Consider the following 22,143-nt stretch of genomic DNA (forward strand, 5'->3'; position numbering starts at 1 on the left):
CTGTCATTGTAGCAAAAATTTAATTAATTCGTATTTTAAGACATTTTTCACCAAAGCTTTTTATTTTTATTTTTATGCAAGCATCTAGATTAGATACATTTTTAGGAGCAATGGAGACAAAAACAAAATTTGTAGCATGTTTCTACTGATCATTAATTTAGTCACATTTTTGCCCTTGTACTTATATATAGACCTCTATAACAATGTTTTACATTTTTTTGTATGGAAAATTGCAGTCTTTTAAGTTGCTGTCAATTCACATTTCCAGAGCATTTTACACATTATGTATAATCTACATAGAAAGTTTTTGCTTCTGTTGTACTAATAATATAGAATGTACAGTAGACTATTCTCATAGAAAAGTGTTGACTTTATAGCAGACACGGTGCAGTTAGTTGATGCAGGAAAAGCTAAAGACGCCCATACATTAGTCTAAAGTTGATCAAAACGAATGATTCCAACAAAAATGACTATTTGTAAGGTAAAATTAAACAAAAAATGATCATATTAGCTGACCAGTCATTGAATGGAAAGAAGTCTCTATGTTTAAAATGTTCACCCTACTCCACAAATAATCCAAGCATGGGTAGAATAAAACCTGAGACACTCACTGACCAACACATTTCTTTACTAAAGCATGGTCCTGACATCTGGAGAGAATGACCTACAGCCATTTCAGGTGTCCTCACACTTTGTCAAGTCCTCTGTCATAGTCCACAAATTATCTTTCCAGAAAAGAACTCCCCAGAACAATCCCAGGAGGTTTTTTATCCATCACCCGGTGTAGCTGAACATTTATGGATAGTCTGAATAGACCAAAGAGATAGTTCACTCGTCGGTCATTTGTACAACAGTTATGCAGCCATCAACTTAATACTTAATATGCATGGTCGACTTTACTCTCCCAAAATGTACTATAGTAGAGAGGCTATATAGGAGCCCAGCCAGGCTGCTGGGGAAGTGTCTATCAACATATTTTGAATAGTTCCTCTATCAAAACACCAAAATCTAAATCCAGCTGTTTTCTATAATGCAGCTGTTACGCTATAAAAAATAAAAAAAACTACCAAGGGAAAAGCTTTGAGTGGTGTAGAAGACATCCAAAGTCACATAAGAAGTCACTACCGTTGCAAATGTCACATGGTAGATGGAAGGCCAGATTTTGCATTGGGGCCCAGAAGCCTCAAGCTAAACCTATGTAAGATAGAATCACTAAAGCGATATATTTGCAAACTTACTTGAGATTGATATTGACATGTAACAATCCTCATCTTGACTCGAGTAAAGTAAACAATAGCAAGAAAATGTTCATTGACTTTGTCAATGGCTTGTGTCACAAGATTTAGCTGTGACGTGTTATCACGGATCTGCTACATCTGTATGAAGGATATCTATATGTAAAATGTAAAATTATGTGCAAAAGCAAACTTGCATCTTAACCATCAATCGCTATGTAAAACTCGTAGAAATTTGTAATTATTGTAGTATATATTATTTTCTTTATAAATAATTGTATCAGGACTTTTACTTAATACTTACAACTGCTACTTTGAACAACTATCTGGAGGATTTTGTCTGATACAAAATAGCTGTGTATAATTGATTTTGAGCAGCTGAAATAGAAAGCATTCTAACATAAAGGGCACTAAATGTTCCTTGCCTTTCCATACTCATATTCGTGACCTGTCCGAACTCTTAAACACACTCTTAAAGGGGGTTTACAGGATTAGAAAAACATGGCTACTTTCTTCAATCAACAGCACCACATCTGTCTATGGGTAATTGTAGCTCATCTCTGTGAATAAGGCTGACTTGCGGTACCACACTCAATCTGTGGTAGGTGTGGTGCTATTTTTTGGAAGAAAGTGTCATGTTTTGCTAAACCTATGAGCCATATTTTAAAATAATATGATGATCATTAAAGGACCTACTTCAAATTGATTACCACATTTTCTGAAACAAATTAATTTATTTTAGATGACCGTAATGTAATTTATTTTTTTTAAATATAAAAACCACCCAACCCACGAAATAAAACAATGTACGTATGACAAAAATATGAAACAAAAGCTTTGTTCAAAGTATGACAATTTCTAAATCTACCACTGTACACTTCATTTTTTCATTGTTCCTGTCAATGTTCTCTCCCTCTTTTCCCTTTCTTTATCATTTGAAGGGGATGCTATAAGCATGCTTAGTTGCATCAGAAAGTCTTTGGTGTTGTTTGGACCACAAATCACCTTTAAGCAATGACATACTTAAGACACTGTGGTATTTTTGTAAGACACTTCTTTTTGGGGGGGTTGAGTTGTATAGAAGGCGGCATAGACTGGCTGGTGTAATTCGTTATTGAAGTCAATCTTCCCACGTTTTTGTCTATTTCTTTTTATGCTAATATATTAGTCTTTATGATCTCTTTCGTCTTCCTTCAAGATTTCGGAAACTGACTGGTCTTATTTTCATTTCTGCAAACTCAAGGGAGTGTTCATGACCCTTCCAGTGGAACCAGTTGACTCCCTACAAGAAACAAAGAAAAAAAAAGATAATGAATCAGTATAGATAATACATTCACTGTAGAGTACTTCATCATGAAAAGTGAAGGTGAACAAATCATCTTATCCATGAGACCACAGAGTATTACAAACAGATTTTTGCACCAACAGGAATGACATTTTATTACCTTCTAAGAGGTTAATGCAATGTTCTGACTTAAAATGTCATATCAATGTGTAGTATCACATCTAGTCCCATAGTCCACGATGCAATGTAGTCTTACCCTAATTTGAAAGGGCCTACTTATTTAAATGATATGCAGTACATAACCAAAATATAAAAAGGCCTTAGTGAGTCACAGTGACCAAATTTGCAGATTTTATTTTTCTAGAGCAGTATACAAAATTTAAGCCAAGCTCTAATTGGTTGCCATGGCCATTTTTTCATAGATAATTTTTGTCAATCATGCCCATTATTTTAACTTTTTACTGCAAGTCAATGTCTTAATATATTCTATTGAAGGCAAATGTATTAGTTTGATTATGTTGGGTAATATTAGTGGTTGAAGTGCTTATAGTGGTTGTCGAACCCTGACCACAATTGTAGTTATGGTCCGATTCTGCCCAAAGAAATGAAGGCACTTACCTATTCATCTGCACTCCATTTCAGCACCAAAGGTCCCATCCTTGCTGCTTTTAGTCTCCTGTGGCCTTGAAGTGTGATGTCCTGCTGTCGTCATTCACTGGCCTCAGCACGTGAATGCCGAGGCCAGTGAATGGCTACAAAGGTGCATGCGACGATGGTCAGGATGTCACATTTCTGGCTCACAGGAGGAAAGGGGACCCTCAGTGAGGGAATGGAGCGCCGGAGAATAGGTAAGTGCCTTTTTTTCTTCAGACAGAGCAGATTTAGGACTATAACTCTCTAACAGCCCCTCTAACAAATGACAAATTGCTTCTCTAAAATTTTTACTGTAAGTTTGGATCCACATGGACAACATATTTTAAAGATTTACATTCTGATAAACTGGTCAAAAATTATTTAGAAAATAATGCAGTTGACCAAAAATAAAACCAAAATAAAAGGGTTTTCTGGGAAAACACAATGATGACCTTATGTGTATGTCGCTAACCCTCGGGACCCCAAATATAAGCATGAAAAGGTGTGCCATCAAAGATTACCAAAGTGAATCCATTCAAGTGACTGTGCCTGGTACTGTAGCTTGACTTCATTCACATGGGTGTTGCAGGGGTCAGACTATCTTTCAAACTTTGATGGCCTATCTTTAGAATGTACATTGACAAAAAGCCTTTAGGTGAGGTTTTACAGGGGTTTAAATTAGCCTGATAATAGGAAATGTGACAACATGATAAAATTAGCAATTTTCACCTGATAAATTCACCTCCACTCCAGTGCTGGAATATCACTGCTGGAGTGAATAGGGATTTAACAAGTTTTGGTCATTTTTCCATGTTATTATCAGGCTAATTATTTTAAAATCCTGGACAGGCTATGGATTAGAAAACAATTTAGATATGTAAACTCTTCAAATATTAAAGGGGTTGTCCAGGTTAAGAGCTAAACCCTGAGATAACTCCATTTTCACCCCTCCGGCCCTTCTAACATGAGCCTCAGAGCATTTCATGCTCCAATGCTCTCTCTTGTCCTGCGCTGGATCGCGCAGGGCAAGAACTTGTTTGTTTATATTTTCACACTGCTAGGCAGAGGCTTGTTTTACAGGCTAGGGCGGCGCTAAAGGCCACCCATCCTTGCCGGTGACGTCACCGGGCTCACTGCTAGGCATAAGCGTCCACCTATCTTACCCTATGGAGAGCCCAGTACGCCACCAGATCTCCTTAAAAAGGCTTTTCCCTGCATGATTTAGTGCAGGGCAAAGGATAGCATTGGAGTATGAAATCTAATGCTCATATCAGGGGGGATGTCTGGGTGAAAATGGGGGTTATGTCCGGGTTTAGCTCTGAACTCAGACAACCACTTTAACTACAGATGTAGCTGAGTTAACACGCAAACTCTTAACTCAAATTTCTTAACTCAACAAAAGCCATTAAAAAGCAATTGAAGGTGTTTGCTTAACACATTTAGTTTAGATAACACATCTCATAAAGCATGAGTGTTAACTCTACTACATCTGTATATGAATGTATGTGGTTCACTCCCATAGCCTGTAAATGTATCTCAGTATCTCTCCTAATGCAATAATGTAAGATAGGGCATATGTTCTCAAAAAGAAAAAGATACAGTAGGTGGTAACATTATGAACTGTAATGGTGGTCCTATTGAAACTCATATATTTAAAAAGGTGGCGCTTACCTGACTGTGGCTGTTGTCACCATATCTACCCATGAGGTTTACTCTGTGACAATTCTTGTACCAGAAAGCTCCCTTATAAGACAGAGCACAATTGGTAATGGCGGAATCATTGTCCTTGTCGTAGGTGGAAAACGAGCGTCCATTGTGATAAGTCATTGAATCTCCTAGAATAACAGAAAACCCCATACTGTTAATAGCATGTACTGTATGACATTACTAATGCATAAGAGCAAATATAAAATCACAAACAATGATCATATTCAAGTTCCATTGTTCCATCAATTTAAATACAATTGCTATTCCCTTCTGATCCACGTTTGACAATATAATCTTAATGATAATTGAGGAGGTAATTACATTTCTAATTACAGTAGGTAACAAATGAGTAAGTGCATAAGAGGTAAAGCTATGCTATACTGGAAATAATTAATAAATATGATTAATTACCTAGCCAAACCAAACATGTATATCAATATGGCCATTACATGTGGGACCAGAATATGTTATAAAGATAATGATTGTATAAAACATAGCTGTGCCCAACATCTTGTCAAATACAAAAGCCTGCTGTAAGTATATAAATATATATATATATATATATATATATTAATAACCACTTTATTGGAGATAACCATCTAGTAGTGAACGACTCATCCTGGCATCTGGTGACTATAAAGGCCAGAGAAGCCAGAAAAACTCTGTCATGTTTCTGGAAGCGATACATGACTGTAGGACCCTTGTGGCATGGCACATTGTCTTTCAAAAAGAGTCCTTCTGCCCCAGGGTGAACAACACAGCTGCCACGAAGAGATGAGCCTGGTAGGCTACAAGGCTTGGGTAAGTCCTACTGTCTAAAAATCTATCCACAGAAGAGGCATTATTCCACCCAGGGGGCGTAGCTAAAGGCTCATGGGCCCTGGTGCAAGAGTTCAGCTTGGGCCCCCCTTCTCTCAGTGATTTGTGGCCAGAGGCAGGGAAGCACACAGCCTTTGTGCTGCCAGAGGCAAAAATTTAAACGGCATTCCCCCCCATGGCAAATTCTTGACCTAACCCCTTACCTCTAGCCAGAGGTGTAACTTGAATAGCATGCACTTTCCATAATACCAGTGTCTTCACATGCGGCACAAGGGTCTTTGGGCCCCCTCAGGCTCCTGGGCCTGGTAGCGACTGCTACCTCTGCACCCCCTATAGCTACGCCCCTGATTCCACCTCCACCAGCCTGAACTGTTGATATCTGGCCAGAAGGGTTCATCGTTTCACTCTGCTCCTGCCAAATTCTGACACTTTTACTAGCATGGTGTAACAGAAATCTGGATTTATCTGCTCAGTGATTCAATTTTTGTCCTCTCTTGCCCACTGGAGTCTTGCTTTTCTGTTTTCCATAGACAGTAATGGCACTCAAACCGGTTGTCTGCTGGTATAGGCCATCCATGCCAAGGAATATGAGTTGTCCATTAATATAGAACATGTTAGTTGGAGCACCAGCATTGTATTTGGTTGCAATTTGCTTGACTGTGTACCACTAGTTCATCAGAACAATTCTTGACATCCTCCTCTAACCATTTTCATCTGTATGTTATTTACCACACGTTTGCTGGATGTTTTTCCTCAATCGCCCCATTTTCAGTGCGCTCTCGACAGTGTTCTATAAGCTACCCTTAAAAAATCATCAGTTTTCTAAATATTGCCCTTTACTAGTCTAGCCCTAATGATCATACCACCTTCAAAGTCATTCAGATCACTCAATTTTCCCAATCTAATGTAGATTCACACTGAAACTGATGCTCAGAAATCTTGCTTCCTTGATTTTATGCTGCGTCATGTGTCAAATTTCCATACAAGGAAGCATACAATTGAGAAAGGGCAGGTGTCCCTAATAAAGTGGCTACTCACTGCCCTTAGCTATGCTTCTTAAAAAATGGACATTTTCATAAAGCCTCAAATAATGTCACAAATACCTGCCATATTAGCATGTTAGTCCTTCAACAGTCATGCCTTAGACTAAATTTACTGTACTAACTAGTTATGTTAGTTGAAAAGAGCCTTCTAGTGTGTGCCATAACTCAAGCCTGTGAAGGAACATGTCACATGTTACTGAGCAGGACTAGGTTGTACCTTACACCTTACCTACCTTTGTTCACTACACACTTCTAGTGGGCCTTCATACGTATGAACTAATATACATCAATACAGTACTTGCCTTGGTAAATATGCCCTATTTTATATTTTTTTGCGAACAAGTTTTCCACAAATTTTTGAAAGAATATTGTATGCTTATGTTATATAAGATAAACACCTACCTGCTGTACCAGAGTAACCATCAACCTTTAGTCTGTATCTGCTCTTGGAATCGCCAACTCCAAATTTATCGTAAACAGCATAAACTGTTTCACCTCGGTCTTTGAGGTCAACACGCAACTCATATTGACCCTGGGATGTAATTTTGTGCAAATTCTCCAGACCTAGAAATGATACATTTTTATATTAGCAACATGAGTCTTACAAGACAGCACTTCTACTGTAAAGAATGTAGATTTAATTTCCCTTGATAATGCTCCTACCATTAAAAGAGGTTGTCAAAAATTAGAAAACATGGTTTGCATTTTTATTTCCCCTGAAATAGTGATACTCTTGTTCATAGGTTGTTGAGTTGTGTGTTGTCCTACAAGGGAATATGTCACATTTTTTTTCTGACAGTTAAAACCAGATAGCAATACAGATCCTTTTTTCTAACCTGTTTTTATTTTCTAATTGCAGGTTTTTGAAGTTTTGAACATGATTATGAGGGCGGCCATCTTGCCTGAGCTGTTTGTAACAAAATTTAGAAATGTGCTTTATAGCAACCACCATGGGCCATAGACGCAATGGTCTGGAGGTGACCCTATTAACTTCTATAGGAGAGTTTTCTAGGCATGCTTTGTGACCTGTGCAGAGGTCATTGTGCAAGGAAAGAATAGATAAGCTTTGACAATTGAATGGTGGGTCTTGTTTTATCTATCTCTCTATCTCTCTATCTCTCTATCTATCTATCTATCTATCTATCTATCATTCTAATCCTGCCTATAACGATATGCAGATAACTGCAGTAAAAGTTTAAAGTAAATGGAAATGACAACACCTAATACAGTGTATAGACAAAAGATGCTCTGTTTTGAGGGGGGGGATGAAATCCTGGACAACTCTTAAAGTAATTTAGAATTTTGCGTTTGCGTTTCTGGTGTTAGCAACTGAGAGGATTAAAGTGTAACTCCTTTTCTTTATTTAAATTTTTTTTTTTTTTTAATGTGTAGGGGCTGTGATACTGACCATTTTTGTCATATATTTTAAATACTCAAATTATACACTTCTATTAGAAAAATAGCTCTGAAGTTGCCCATTTTGTGCCTTACAAACTCTCCCTGTCTTCTTTTTACTTAAAGATGTTGGCCACTTTCTGACTACTGTTGACCTATGTGTATGTAAGATGAATATGAGACACTTACTAATAAAGTCTTTGTTGATATTCTGTGCCATTTGCTATATTTCATAAGTCATGCTCCCAAATCTTCTGTGCTGTCCACATAGAGGTCCTGTCCATAAGATGGCCGTTGGATGGAGGGTCATGTGACCAGACACACCACTCATTCTTTTCCATTCTAACACAGCGCCTGCACTAAAATCCCAACAGTTCAAGTACAGATGGCAGATGCAGTATATGTGAATGGAGAAGACATCACCATGAGGGTGATTTGCCTGGTCACATGACCCTCCATCAGCAGCCATTTTATGGACAAGACCTTATGAATTGTAGAAAAATTTCAACAAAGGCTACATTACAGTTACAACAGTTTCACTTTTAATAAAGAGAGAGAGAGTTGTTTTCAAAGTCTAACCACTTTCAGTGCGAATATCCATCTTTACAGGCTATGTACACCTTTGGGGGCAATTATTATTATTATTATTATTATTATTATAATACCTATTATACTTATTTTTAGCAAAAAATTATTTTTTCAATTAGTCTTTATTAACAATATGGAATCATTTTTTATAGACTCTAGCAGCAGCCTGTGGATTTTTTGTCCTTTCCGTCATCTGAGGAGCAGACTGACTCCTTATCTCTGCGCTCTGCCCTTATGAACACTCATTATAGCTCAGTTCTTATCTTACTGATAAGAATGTGGCTTAAATAAGTGTTTATGACCTCTCAATAAATTAGAGATAAGGGTTATTAGATGACCTGCACAATGTGAAAGTAAAAAGTACCAGTCACACAGCTAGACAAACAGTTAACCCTTATGGCTCAATATGATTTTTAGCCAAAAATGAGTAAAATGCAATCATAAAAAAATTGCCCCCAAAGGTGTACATAGCTTTTAACCCCTTCACGCAAAATCATGTATATGTAATTTGTGGAATGTGGTGCCTTACCGCATTTTTACGTGCATGTATGTGATCGGATGGGTGCAGGAGCTGCACCCGCCCAATACGCGGCACGGGTCCAGCTGTTACTGATAGCCGGGCCCCTGCTCCATCTGCTGGACCCGTCTGCACCGCTGTATGGGGTGATGCCAGCAGGTTAACCCTTTTACGTGCTGCGGTGCACAGTGCTAGCAGGGGGCTGATGGTTGCCATGGCAGTCCCAATGCCTTACACAGGCATTGGAGTCTGCTAGCTACGGAAGCACAGGAGATCCATCTAGGCAACTGTCAGCGTCTTGTGTAAGACGCTTACAGTTCAATTCAGTACAATACATAATGTACTGAATTGAAACAGGGATCAAACCCTGAAAACATGAAGTCCCACAGTGGGACAAATATAAAAAGTAAAAAAAGTGAAAAAAGTGTTTTTTTATAATAAAAAGTTAAAAAAAATAAAAATAAATGTCCTTTTCCCAAAATAAAGTACCGTAAACAAAAATTTTAAAATATAGGGAAAATAAGAAAAGTAGGCATATTAGGTATCATCGCGTCCGTATCGACTGGCTCTATAAAAATACATTACCTAACCCCTCAGGTGAACACCGTAAAAAATAAAATGTAAAAATGTGCTTAAAAAAACTTTTTTTTGTCACCTTACATCACTAAAAGTGCAACACCAAGCGATCAAAAAGGCGTATGCCCCCCAGAATAGTACCAATTTAACCATCACCTCATCCCGCAAAAAATGACCCCCTACCTAAGACAATCACCCAAAAATAAAAATAAAATATCACTCTCAGACTATAGAGACACTAAAACATAATTATTTTTGTTTCAAAAATATTATTGTGTAAAACTTAAATAAATTAAAAAAAGTATACATATTAGGTATTGCCACATCCATAATGACCTGCTCTATAAAAATATCACATGACCGGTGAGCACCGTAAAAAAATAAAAACTGGGTAAAAAAAGCCATCAAAAATTCATAGACACCCCAAAATCATACCAGTCAAACAGTCATCTCATCCAGCAAAAAATTTGATCCTACCCAGGACAATCGCCCCAAAAAAGAAAAAAAAATATAGAGACACAATCGCCCCCAAAAAAGAAAAGAAATATGGAGACACTAAAACATGATTGTTTTTGTTTAAAAAATGCTGTTATTGTGTTGTTGTGTAAGAACCAGCTGTATAAAAATATCACATGACCTAACCCCTCATTTGAACACCGTGAAAAAATAAAAATAAAAAGTGTGTCAAAAAAGCTATTTTTTGTCACCTTACATCACAAAAAGTGTTATACCAAGCGATCAAAAAGTCATATGCATTCTAAAATAGTACCAATCAAACCGTCATCTCATACATAAAAAAATGAGCCCCTACATAAGCCCCTATATTCTTTCATGAGTTATTTACAAGTTTCTGACCACTTATAAAATGTGTTCAATGTGCTGCCCATTCTGTTGGATTGTCAATGCAACCCTCTTCTCCCACTCTTCACACACTGATAGCAACACCGCAGGAGAAATGCTAGCACAGGCTTCCAGTATTCGTAGTTTCAGGTGCTGCACATCTCGTATCTTCACAGCATAGACGATTGCCTTCAGATGATACGAGATATGCAGCACCTGAAACTACGGATACTGGAAGCCTGTGCTAGCATTTCTCCTGCGGTGTTGCTATCAGTGTGTGAAGAGTGGGAGAAAAGGGTTGCATTGACAATCCAACACAATGGGCAGCACATTGAACACATTTTATAAGTGGTCAGAAACTTGTAAATAACTCATGAAATAATAAAGTTACGTTAAAACCAAGCACACCATTGTTTTTCTTGTGAAATTCCCAATAAGTTTGATGTGTTAAATGACCCTCTTCCTATTGAAAAAACAAAAGTTGGATTCAAAATGGCTGTCTTCAAAATGGCCGCCATGGTCACCACCCATCTTGAAAAGTTTGCCCCCTCACATATACTAATGTGCCACAAACAGGAAGTTAATATCACCAACCATTCCCATTTTTATTAAGGTGTATCCATATAAATGGCCCACCCTGTAGTTTCTAAAATGGGATGTTTTATGGGTGGTTTCTAATATGTAAGCCCCAGAAACGGGTTTGGGAAATTTTCTAAAAAAATTTAAGATTTGCTTCTAAACTTCTAAGCCTTCTAACATCCCCCCAAAAAATAAAAATGTAATTTTCAAAATGATCCAAATATGAAGTAGACATGTGGGGAATGTAAAGTAATAACTATTTTTAGAGGTATTACTGTCTATTATAAAAGTAGAGAAATTGAAATATGGAAAATTTTTATATTTTGACTCAATTTTGGGGCCTTATGTCAATGTTTGGTCTGTTATTTTCATCGGTGATTTTGAGCCAAAACCAGGAGCGGAGCCTACACAGAGATAAGGTATATTAGAAAGATTTGCACCTGTACAGTTTTTTTGACCCACACCTGGTTCTGGCTCACAATAACTAATGGAAATAACTGACCAAACACTGACCGTGGGAATAAGCCTTTATTGATGAATACACCGCATACTGAATACTTGAATCAATAACTGGTCAGCAGCACAGTTGTCCCTTGTAAAACTCTACAGGAAGCAGATAAAGCCACAGCAATGCAAGACAAATTTGTCAAAAATTTATTTTTTTCTTTGCCAGTTAAACAGTTGCTGGTTTAGAAAATCACTCATAACCCATGAGCTTTGCTAATGATTTCTTAATTGTGTGTTAGTGCATGTAATTCTTGTTTTAGCTGTTAAATTGGCTTGTATTTTCTTTTTTGTAATAATTTGAACAGAATGAATCAATTTAACGGGATAATCTGGCATTATTACTGTTCTGTACGATAATGACAGTGAAATAATGACTTGTTTTTTGTTGTGTTTTTTTTTTTTACACAAAACATAATTTGCTGTTGCTAAAGTTGATTACTTGTCTGATACTGTTCAACAAAATAACACATTTCAAAGTAGAAAAAAAAAATCCATACTATACTAAGCTGTTATTTCATGTTCAGTACAGTTATCTAAAGCCAGGGTTGAAATGTATGTTTTTTGTATTATAGATCGTAAATTACTCTAAAGTACAAATTTGAGTAGCAATAAATGAAGACAAATAGATTTTTACAATCCATTTTTATATATGTTTTAGATATTTTTATCAATCAAATAAAATAATCTTAGGCACTTCTTGAGATTTTTAGTACAATATAGTGAGCACTCAATATCTGCTGCTATGCGTCAGGTTCAGTTTATATATTATTTATTATGTCACACTACAGCATATTTTGTACAAATATAAAACAATATAAAACAATATAAAACAATATATTGGTAAAATACCGCTTATTACAAATCATTAAGAAGTATCACTGCTGAATATCAATATGAGTCATTATTATATACCAATAAAATTCAGACTTGTTAAGAATATAAATATATAAATATATAAATATAGAGATTCCTATTATTACTTTGTATGCGCTGCGCCTGTATTGCGCTACAAAGTCTCAGTCTTATATCTGTGCTAAGAGGAATGGCTCACAGTTCCAGGCGGTATCTTCGTGAGTTTACTATTCAATATTACTCACTTTTTGGGGTCCAGCTTGTGTGTATCAGTCCGTGGTGGCGTCCCACCACAGGTTAGTGCACTCACCGGATTCCTTTATAGCACTGTAGGCTAGCTTCCACTTGCTCCACTCTGCAGTCTCGTTATGGTAGATGAAATACCTGCTTTCAATTGACTCCTATACGCCCCACGTGTAGTCGGCGTCCTGTATTTCACCAACAATCCACGAGGCTAGGGCGTCAGGGAGTCCTCGCTTGTAGATATGTTCGAGGCTCCTATGTTTGAGTCAAGAGTCTTGCTAATTACCGTCTATGCGGTTATGTCCATAACTCTGCGTACTGGTGATTCCGGTGTAGTGAAGTGTGTCCTTCAGTGTATGGATCCCGTCCTAGCAGGACGGGATCCATACACTGAAGGACACACTTCACTACACCGGAATCACCAGTACGCAGAGTTATGGACATAACCGCATAGACGGTAATTAGCAAGACTCTTGACTCAAACATAGGAGCCTCGAACATATCTACAAGCGAGGACTCCCTGACGCCCTAGCCTCGTGGATTGTTGGTGAAATACAGGACGCCGACTACACGTGGGGCGTATAGGAGTCAATTGAAAGCAGGTATTTCATCTACCATAACGAGACTGCAGAGTGGAGCAAGTGGAAGCTAGCCTACAGTGCTATAAAGGAATCCGGTGAGTGCACTAACCTGTGGTGGGACGCCACCACGGACTGATACACACAAGCTGGACCCCAAAAAGTGAGTAATATTGAATAGTAAACTCACGAAGATACCGCCTGGAACTGTGAGCCATTCCTCTTAGCACAGATATAAGACTGAGACTTTGTAGCGCAATACAGGCGCAGCGCATACAAAGTAATAATAGGAATCTCTATATTTATATATTTATATATTTATATTCTTAACAAGTCTGAATTTTATTGGTATATAATAATGACTCATATTGATATTCAGCAGTGATACTTCTTAATGATTTGTAATAAGCGGTATTTTACCAATATATTGTTTTATATTGTTTTATATTGTTTTATATTTGTACAAAATATGCTGTAGTGTGACATAATAAATAATATATAAACTGAACCTGACGCATAGCAGCAGATATTGAGTGCTCACTATATTGTACTAAAATTCTCAAACTTCACATTGTGGTCAGGGTGAACCACACCTTAGTTTGAGCACCTGCCTTAGCTGACTGAAGGGTGAGCCACTATAAACTTTACTAAACTTCTTGAGATTTGTTTGAAGTATTGTGTAGATTATTTGGTTTTCATATGCAAGGCAACTTTTTCTTGTACATGTGATGTTTCGGTCCCAATTGGACCTTTTTTAAACACTAAATGACAAAATACAAGAGTTCACGTGAATATCATAAAACTACAGGAAATGAGAAAACAAGATTATACAACATCCGTCTGTGATATTATGGATATATATGAGATGGTCTAGTAGGGTAAGGCGAAGTCATACATAACATTTAGTACTACGTGGTATACTGATAACAACTTGAAAAAAGCAAAGCAGCGCTCACCTGCAGCCAACAACTTGAGAAGCACAGACACAGCCTGGACAGCACTTTGCTGTAGTGCACCAAGGGAACACCTCTTCGCTTTCTGTACAGCGAATTGAAAGGGTTCAGAGGGGGTGATCACAGACGTAAGCTTCTCAGTCGAGAAGCTTACTAGATGTTTGAGCTAGGAACTTGCTTCCTTACAGGACTCAATAAAAAGTATGATCTAATCTTGCAATACCACTGATATGTTTAAAAGGTTTGAAATATGTGATTCATGTCTTTATAGTTTATTGTTTTTACAATGAGCAAATATCACAATGTTTTGTATTTTTTGGCACATGAGGTGTTAATTTTAAGGGAATTTGATCCCAGGTTTTCTCCTGATCCTCATGAGTCACGTGACTCTGTACTCCAGTTGGATTGGCGGAACTGGGTCTCATAAGGTCCACGAGTCTATGGTAGCATTGTCATGAGTAAGGACTGTGATTCCTAGGTCCGAAACGCGTAGACCGCATACCAGTCTTGTGTTTGGAAGTTTTTACCGCATGAAATAAAGGACAACTTTTTTAGGAGCTGTACTACAACCTTTTCTTCTGTGTGGTATACTGAGTACAAGAGAGCAATATTGAGGTAGAGTATAGGCGGTAAATGTGAAGATCTTTCCGTGGGGGTTGCAGTGTCTCATATATCCTACGTTTATGGATGGGTATTGTAAGTGAATTTATCGCTCTCTCACAGAGGGGGTCGCAATCACAGATTTCTCCTCTGACAACGACGTTCAAGTCCAAATGGTGCTTTATTCTGGCACTTTAGCACCATCACAAACATAAACATAAACCAAAATAAACACCTGCCCATCTGGGCTCTAGCTAATACAGAGGTCTTCTCCCTGGCTCACCTCAAAAAACACAGTTTACACACAGGGTCTTCGGCTCCAACCCTCTCTGTAGGGTCACTTACTCCCCCAAGTCATACACAGAGGGTTGTTTTAGCCCTCCTTGATTATAGCCCAGCTGACCTCACCTGTGATCTCCTCAGCTACAGGTAATATCTGTAGATATTGGTAGTGAGAGACTCCCACTACCAACCTGTCTCCCAGTCCAAAGAAATCCAGCCCAACTACTTTAAACAAAACAATCTCCAGCAAGCTATGCCTTGCTGAAGCAGCCTTATTTCTGGATTTCAGTTATCTCACCGAGCTAAACTGAACCACCAGGTGAAATACACACCCCCACCATACCTCTACCATGCACTTTATCACAGTATAAATGAAAAAAGTCTTTCAAAGGACAGCAATAGCCAAAATGGAGAGACACAAAATTGGCAAAATGAAGACAAAAACATAAAATAGAGCAAAACGTTGAAATGCAACCCAGACATTTGTTATGGGCTGATCCTACAATAACATATGATAGGGTATTAAGGCCTTGTTCACATCACCATTTCTCCTTTCCGTTCTCCGGCTCCGTTGAAGAGCAAGAGAACGGAAAGGACGTATTCTGCAGATAACTGAGACCTAACTGAGCGTAACGGAGCCCAAAGACCCCATAGACTATAATGGGGTCCGTTCGGTGTCCGCTCAGAACATGATTTTTGAGCAGAGACGAAAGTCTTCATTTTGCCAATTTTGTCTCTCTCCGTTTTGGCTATTGCTGTCCTTTGAAAGACTTTTTTCTTTGATACCCATCCATAAATGTATATGAGACACTGCAACCCCCATGGGAAGATCTTAACATTTACTGCTTATACTTTACCTCAATGGTGCTCTCTTGTACTAAGTATACAACTTAGTACTAAATGTTATGTATGACTTCGCCTTACACTACTAGGCCATCTCATATATATCCATAATATCACAGACGGATGTTGTATAATCTTGTTTTCTCATTTCCTATAATTTTCTGATATTCACACGAATTGTTGTATTTTGTCACATGTACACGAAAAAGTTGCCTTGCATATGAAAACCAAATAAAAATATACACGATACTTCAAACAAATCTCAAGAAGTGCTTACGTTTATTTTATTTGTCGTTTACGGGCACTTGTTTAGGACATGAATGCCACATTCTACCATAGATATATTTATTTCATAATGTGAAGGTGTTTTAAAGGGGTTGTCTTACCATGACAACCTTTTCTTGAAATTAAGCTGACTTCTGAAACCCCTGCCGATATGCTGTTATCACAAGGGGAAGCTATGGTCTGCCTTAGATTAGTGGCGGCCATCCATGTAATGCATAAATTTCCAGGTGTCGTGACGTCACATGTGATGTCGCGATGCTGGGAGCGCAGATACTGCTGCATTTAGTCAATAGCAAGGGTTTGAGAAGCGAGTGCCCCTGCGAGTTCAAGTAGATGAAATTCATATTTTGTTAAAAATGTTTTAACTCCGTAAAGACCCTTGTGGCTGTGTTTAACAGCCGTTAGACGGGTACACTTTTGTCTATACGGCTGTTAAACACGGGCCTATTGATTTCCACTATGCAATGGCCCTATAGACTTTAATTGGCTCTGAAAATATGTTAGGGTCCATTCACACGTCCACAACTGTTTTGCGGTCCGCAAATTGTGTATCCGCAAAACATGGGCACCAGCCATGTGCGTTCCGCATTTTGCGGACCGCTCGTGGCCGGCATTATGATAGAAATGCAGCCACGGACAAGAATAGGACAATTTTTTGCGGGCCCGTGAAATGGAAGTGCGGATGCAGACAGCACACTGTGTGCTGTCCGCATCTTTTGCGGTCCCATTGAAAATGAATGGGTCCGCACCCATTCCGCAAAATTCCAGAAAGGATGCGGAACCATTTTGCGGAAGTGTGAATGGACCCTTAGGCCGCTTTCAGATGAGTGAGTTACATACTGCCGACTCGCTGCGGGAGCTCCCTTCCTGAACTCTGGAGCACTGCCGGGGTCGCATAGCATTGTATTGATTTATGATGCTATGTAACCCTTAGAGGTCTGGAATGTATTGTATAACACTGACATAATGCTGTCAGTGTTATCCAATACATTCCAGAACTGTAAGGGTTACATAGCATCATAAGTCAATATAATGCTATGTGACCCCGGCAGTACTGGAAGTTCTTTAGAATGGCTCTCCATTTTTACTTTCATGTGCCCTACTTGGGATGACTTAGTGAGACAATCATTTTAAAATATTTATATAAGTATAAGAATCTAATTCACCTCATAATGTTAAAAATATAATATACCATAATTTTCCATGTTCTCTCTAATAAACAAAAATAAATAAACAATATGACATGAGATCATCTAAGTGGTAGAAACAAATGAAAATGACTTAAAATATATATTTTTTAAATTAACGCATTTTGTTGACTGAAAATGAGTTCCTTGCATTTGGATGAAGCTTACAGAAATCCATGTCTTTGCCTCCAAAAACAAACCATTCAGATAAATAGAATTCATTTTCAGTCGTAGAAGTTTTTTGCAACAAAATCTGCTGCATGTGAAGGCACCTTTATATGCTGACAAGTGAAACTACATTGGGTGAACGTTCTCTCAACACTCCAATTGATATAACTTGATCTGTTGCATTTTTCACTTTTTTGGAGTGTTTTTATTTTATGTGGATTTACATTGAAGTGCCTAGACTGTATCAATATTTTGGCATGGTTATATGTGAGTCTTTTACTTTCTATTACTACTGCATGGTACCCCTTTTGGAGATTCCTTCTTTAATTTTTGCAACTAACATTTTTAAACTTTCCCTTAAATGTGAAAAGCACATAGTTCTTGTTTAAAATAAATTGTATTTGATGCAAATGCCTACTTACCTAAGAAAAATTCATTATTGGGATCTCCAAATCCAGCACTGTAAGCTCTCCAATTTCTGTAAAAATCTTCAGACCCATCAGTTCTTCTCAAAAACACCTATACAGTACAGAATAGTTTTTTGTATATTGTTAATAAAATGTCAAGAACTTTTTTCAACCACTGGAAGCAAGACATTCATTAAAGTAATTGTCTATAATGTTTAATGCATGAATTGCATCTACTGTATATTAGCTTGTGTGGAGGTAGATAGTCTTACAAATACTATCCCTAGCAGTGTCAAATTGTTATGTTGGTGGCCTGTGCCTGCCGCTTATACAGTTCCCCTGCCTTGCATCAGTCACCAGGCCGGTATCTGTTTTACTCTGTGGTCCGGACCTGTTTGTTCCCCCATGACAGCTGGCAGAGAGCCTGGACATCGGCATTCCAAGTGTTTTCCTGCTGCAGGTCACAGCCTGCACCTCTCTTCTAGGTCCTGTTAGTCTGTCTCTAGGGCACTCTCATTCTCCCTAGTAAAAGGCTGGGCACTATTGGATATTTAAGGCACCTTCTGCTACAGGTAGATGCCAAAACTTTAGGCTACCTAACTTGTCAGTTACCAGTGAAGGTGTCCCATTCTGTTTGTCTGCCAGTGTGGTGACCTCTGCCAGTTTTCCATCTCTGACTCTCTGCTGCCTGTCCTGACCATAGCCTGTTTACCTGACTGACCCATTGCTGACTGTCCTGATCTCTGACTAGTTTCATGGATTCTCACACTTTCTTACAAAAATACTGTAACTTTAATTGTATAACTCATGTTGGACATCTTTGACTTGAAGGAGTTGTCCAGCTTAGAATATTCTATGCTGGTTTTTTGAACTAATAGATGGGGTCCCTCATTTAGAACCTCAGTCTATTAGCAAGAAGCTATGGAGCATATTCATGTATTACATAGACATCCCATTGACAGTGAAATCTGTCATTTCTCCTGGGGTGGTGATACAGTGAAAAACAGATGCTTTCAAGTTCACCCATAGATTACTAGTGATTGCTGGAGGTCCCTACAGTAGCACACATCATAATTAGCTGAAAGTTTCTTCTCACAAATAATATTTTTATTTATAGGATGACAAAACTGTATGGTGTCCTGACATTGGAATGAATTATAGCCACCTGGCCTCAGTTAAACTCATGGTTTCCCAGGGATATAGCAGACACAAGCAATAATATGCTTGGTTTGGTTATGGTTTCATTATGGTTTCATTATTTTTTGAAGTTTTCCATACTTTTTTTCTGTTTCCCAGATGCTCGACCACATGCTGAATGAACACTAGCTTAATATACATGTGTAGATACATAAACAAACAGAGATAGATAGAGAGATAGAGATGCATGTATTTTTATTATTTTTTTATGCTACAATTTTTTTTTATCGCAATTCATTTTTTAGACACTATTTTGTCTGAATTTACTTTGAAATTTTAACCTCTGATTTTACTGCCTTTCAAGACAAGTATGCATAAAATTCATCCCACATGCTTAGTTTGACATGTTTTCATGACATATTCTGCATTTTTCTAATAGCTTCCATAACTCTTGTTTCTGCAGCAGGTGTTGCAACAATCTACGGACTAAATTATTGAAGGTTTGTGTATATATATTACAGTTCTATATTAGTAGACTTGCTTGATTAAGTATTATATAATGTTTAATTCTTAAAATATGTTGAAAACAACTAGAAATGTCTAAGTGTTTTACAGTAAAATTCTGCAGGTTCTCAGAAAATGTATGGATAGATACATCAAGATCGGCATGTGCTACATTGGTCTTGCTATCCCCTGTGCCAAAGGATGCATTTATTTTATGACAAGGTGCATGCCTCATCATAAATTAAGAGCATCCTCTTGCACCATTCACCTGATTGAAATCTATGCTAGCTCGTTGCTGCCACAGATTTCAGTTACCATTAAAAATGGCAGAAACAATGATAAATATGATGGGCAGATGACCCTAACCATGTGCCACCCTCACCACCACTGTAAAGGGGCCAGGGCTGTGGTAAAATGTCAACTGCAACTAAATTTCTTCGCAGTGGCATTTAAAAAGTTGCAAACCCACAGTTTATGCCAGTTTGGAAGATGGAAGAAGAGGCTTAATAAATGCCCTGTGTCCTTTTCAATAAGTTGGAAATGTAAGGCACTCATGCTCAGTTAAAATGTTCTCCAGTATTTAAATATTGAAGGTTTGTCCTTAGTATAGACCATTAATGTTTGATTAGTAGGTGTCAGACCTTGGTGTCAGAATAGTAGGTGTCAGAATTGACTGACAAGTCTGTGACTCCACCCAACACATTATCTCCTTCATTCTAATGATCACCATGGGAGCTTGAAGTCAGACTTGCACTGATGAAACTTTGATGTCCCATCCAAATTGTATTTTTTTTTAAATTCATATTCTAGAATTAATGCTACTAATTCAGAATTATGTTTGCCTTTTTCATAAATATGTTTAGTTGACATTTCCTTGGAAACAAGTCGAGTCACCTTATTATGACCACTTCCTACTGTTGTCAGCAGCACACAGCCCACGAAGGAAGTTCCGTGTTGTCAGCTGGCTTGGTGGGTGTATAAGGTGTGTGATATGCTGTCTGTACACATATCCCTTGTTGCTGTCATGAGTAAAACTGTTTGCGTGCTGCTGTGGTTAAAGGGCATCATAATGGCACCATTACAAATAAGTGTGGAAACTGAGAAGCACTATGTGCCAGTTATGTGAGAGGCAAACATCAGTCCACGAGGGTGGATCAACATGCTACAGTGGAGCACCTCACCTCCAAAATGAACAAGGGGGCTACCAGCCGTTTGACTGAAATCAACACTTGGGCAAGCCCTACTATGTATGGGGACCCAAAGCAGACAAATGGTCACTTCAACTCTGCTAAGCAAGTTGTATCTGCCAAAAAATTCCACAATTTCCACAGCAGTGTCGAAATTGTACCTCACCCAAGAAACATTAGAGAACAAACTTTAGTGAAAGAATACAAGCAGTTGGTGGCAGCATTATGGTCTGGGAAATGTTTTTCTTTTTGCATTCTCTGTGAGCACTCATCCATGTGGAAGACACTCCCATCTGATTTGGATATGTTTATCCTTGCAGATCACATATACCCTTACATGCTAATTTTCTTCCCTGGGGTGGATTGGATCTTCCAGCAAGACAATGCAATATGTCACATGGCTAGAAATGTCAGACATTGGTTGGAAGAGCATGACCAAGACTTCCAAGAACTACCCTAACCTAAGACTTGAACGCAATTGAGCACCTGTGGGACCAACTCGATCTTTGCATTTGCTCTATGGATCCTCCCCAACGCACCCTCTAGAAGTTTTGGGATGCACAGCACTCATCATGGTTCCAGATACCTGTGACAACATACCTGGACATTATTGAGTCAGTCCCTCCCCATATAACTGCTGTCCATGTTGCACATGGCAGTTACTGAATATTATCTGGTGGTCATAATAATGTGAAGCCACTGTATATTCAATGATTTACAATCCATTTTTGTTTAAAATTTTTTGCATATTTACAGTATGTAATTGGAGTTAGATATGCAGATATTGGCATCTAAGTCAAATGTTTTGTAAGCATTAACCTTCAAAAGCACAAATCTAGATTTTTATACTGGAATATACTAGGTTTTATACTGATTGACAAGACATCTTTATGTGTAAATTGACCTGTGTGTTGGGAAGTGATAAGTACTCATCTGCAATTTAGATGGCAGATATACAGCACAATAGTCATTACAGTTGGGGCACTTCATAAAAAACAAGATGTGGTACATGGAAGGAAACAAAAAAAAGAAAGAAAAGAAATGGAAAGAAGGGTATGGAGAAACAAAAGATGGAAGGTTCCAGGAATGATGGAAGAATAGTCAGTAGTTGACTGCAGTGATGTTCAGAGGGAGGGGATGGAATTAAAAACAGGTAGGGGACTCAAAGCAGTGAGAAATCGCTATGACGAGTG

General features: G+C 38.1%; 1 protein-coding gene and 1 long non-coding RNA gene across 4 annotated transcripts in view; one reads left to right on the plus strand and one right to left on the minus strand.

Moving 5' to 3' along the window:
- Positions 1–235: 235 nt before the first annotated feature.
- LOC120977884 lies at positions 236–1,581 on the plus strand. The gene is made up of 2 exons (XR_005773990.1): positions 236–536; positions 734–1,581. It is a non-coding gene; the product is annotated as an uncharacterized LOC120977884 (long non-coding RNA).
- Positions 1,582–1,983: 402 nt separating this feature from the next.
- The window catches only part of TNC (tenascin C), a 137,076-nt gene continuing 116,916 nt past the window's right edge, over positions 1,984–22,143 (minus strand). For all 3 annotated transcript variants that reach the window (XM_040406040.1, XM_040406039.1, XM_040406042.1), the window contains 4 exons: positions 18,138–18,234; positions 7,125–7,286; positions 4,825–4,988; positions 1,984–2,517 (listed from right to left, as the gene is read on the minus strand). In XM_040406040.1, coding sequence (XP_040261974.1) covers positions 2,407–2,517; positions 4,825–4,988; positions 7,125–7,286; positions 18,138–18,234 — 534 coding nt within the window. In that variant the 3' untranslated portion in view covers positions 1,984–2,406. The remainder of the gene's footprint in view (positions 2,518–4,824; positions 4,989–7,124; positions 7,287–18,137; positions 18,235–22,143) is intronic.

Source organism: Bufo bufo, chromosome 8 (assembly GCF_905171765.1).
Source record: "Bufo bufo chromosome 8, aBufBuf1.1, whole genome shotgun sequence".
NCBI classification, from domain to species: domain Eukaryota; kingdom Metazoa; phylum Chordata; class Amphibia; order Anura; family Bufonidae; genus Bufo; species Bufo bufo.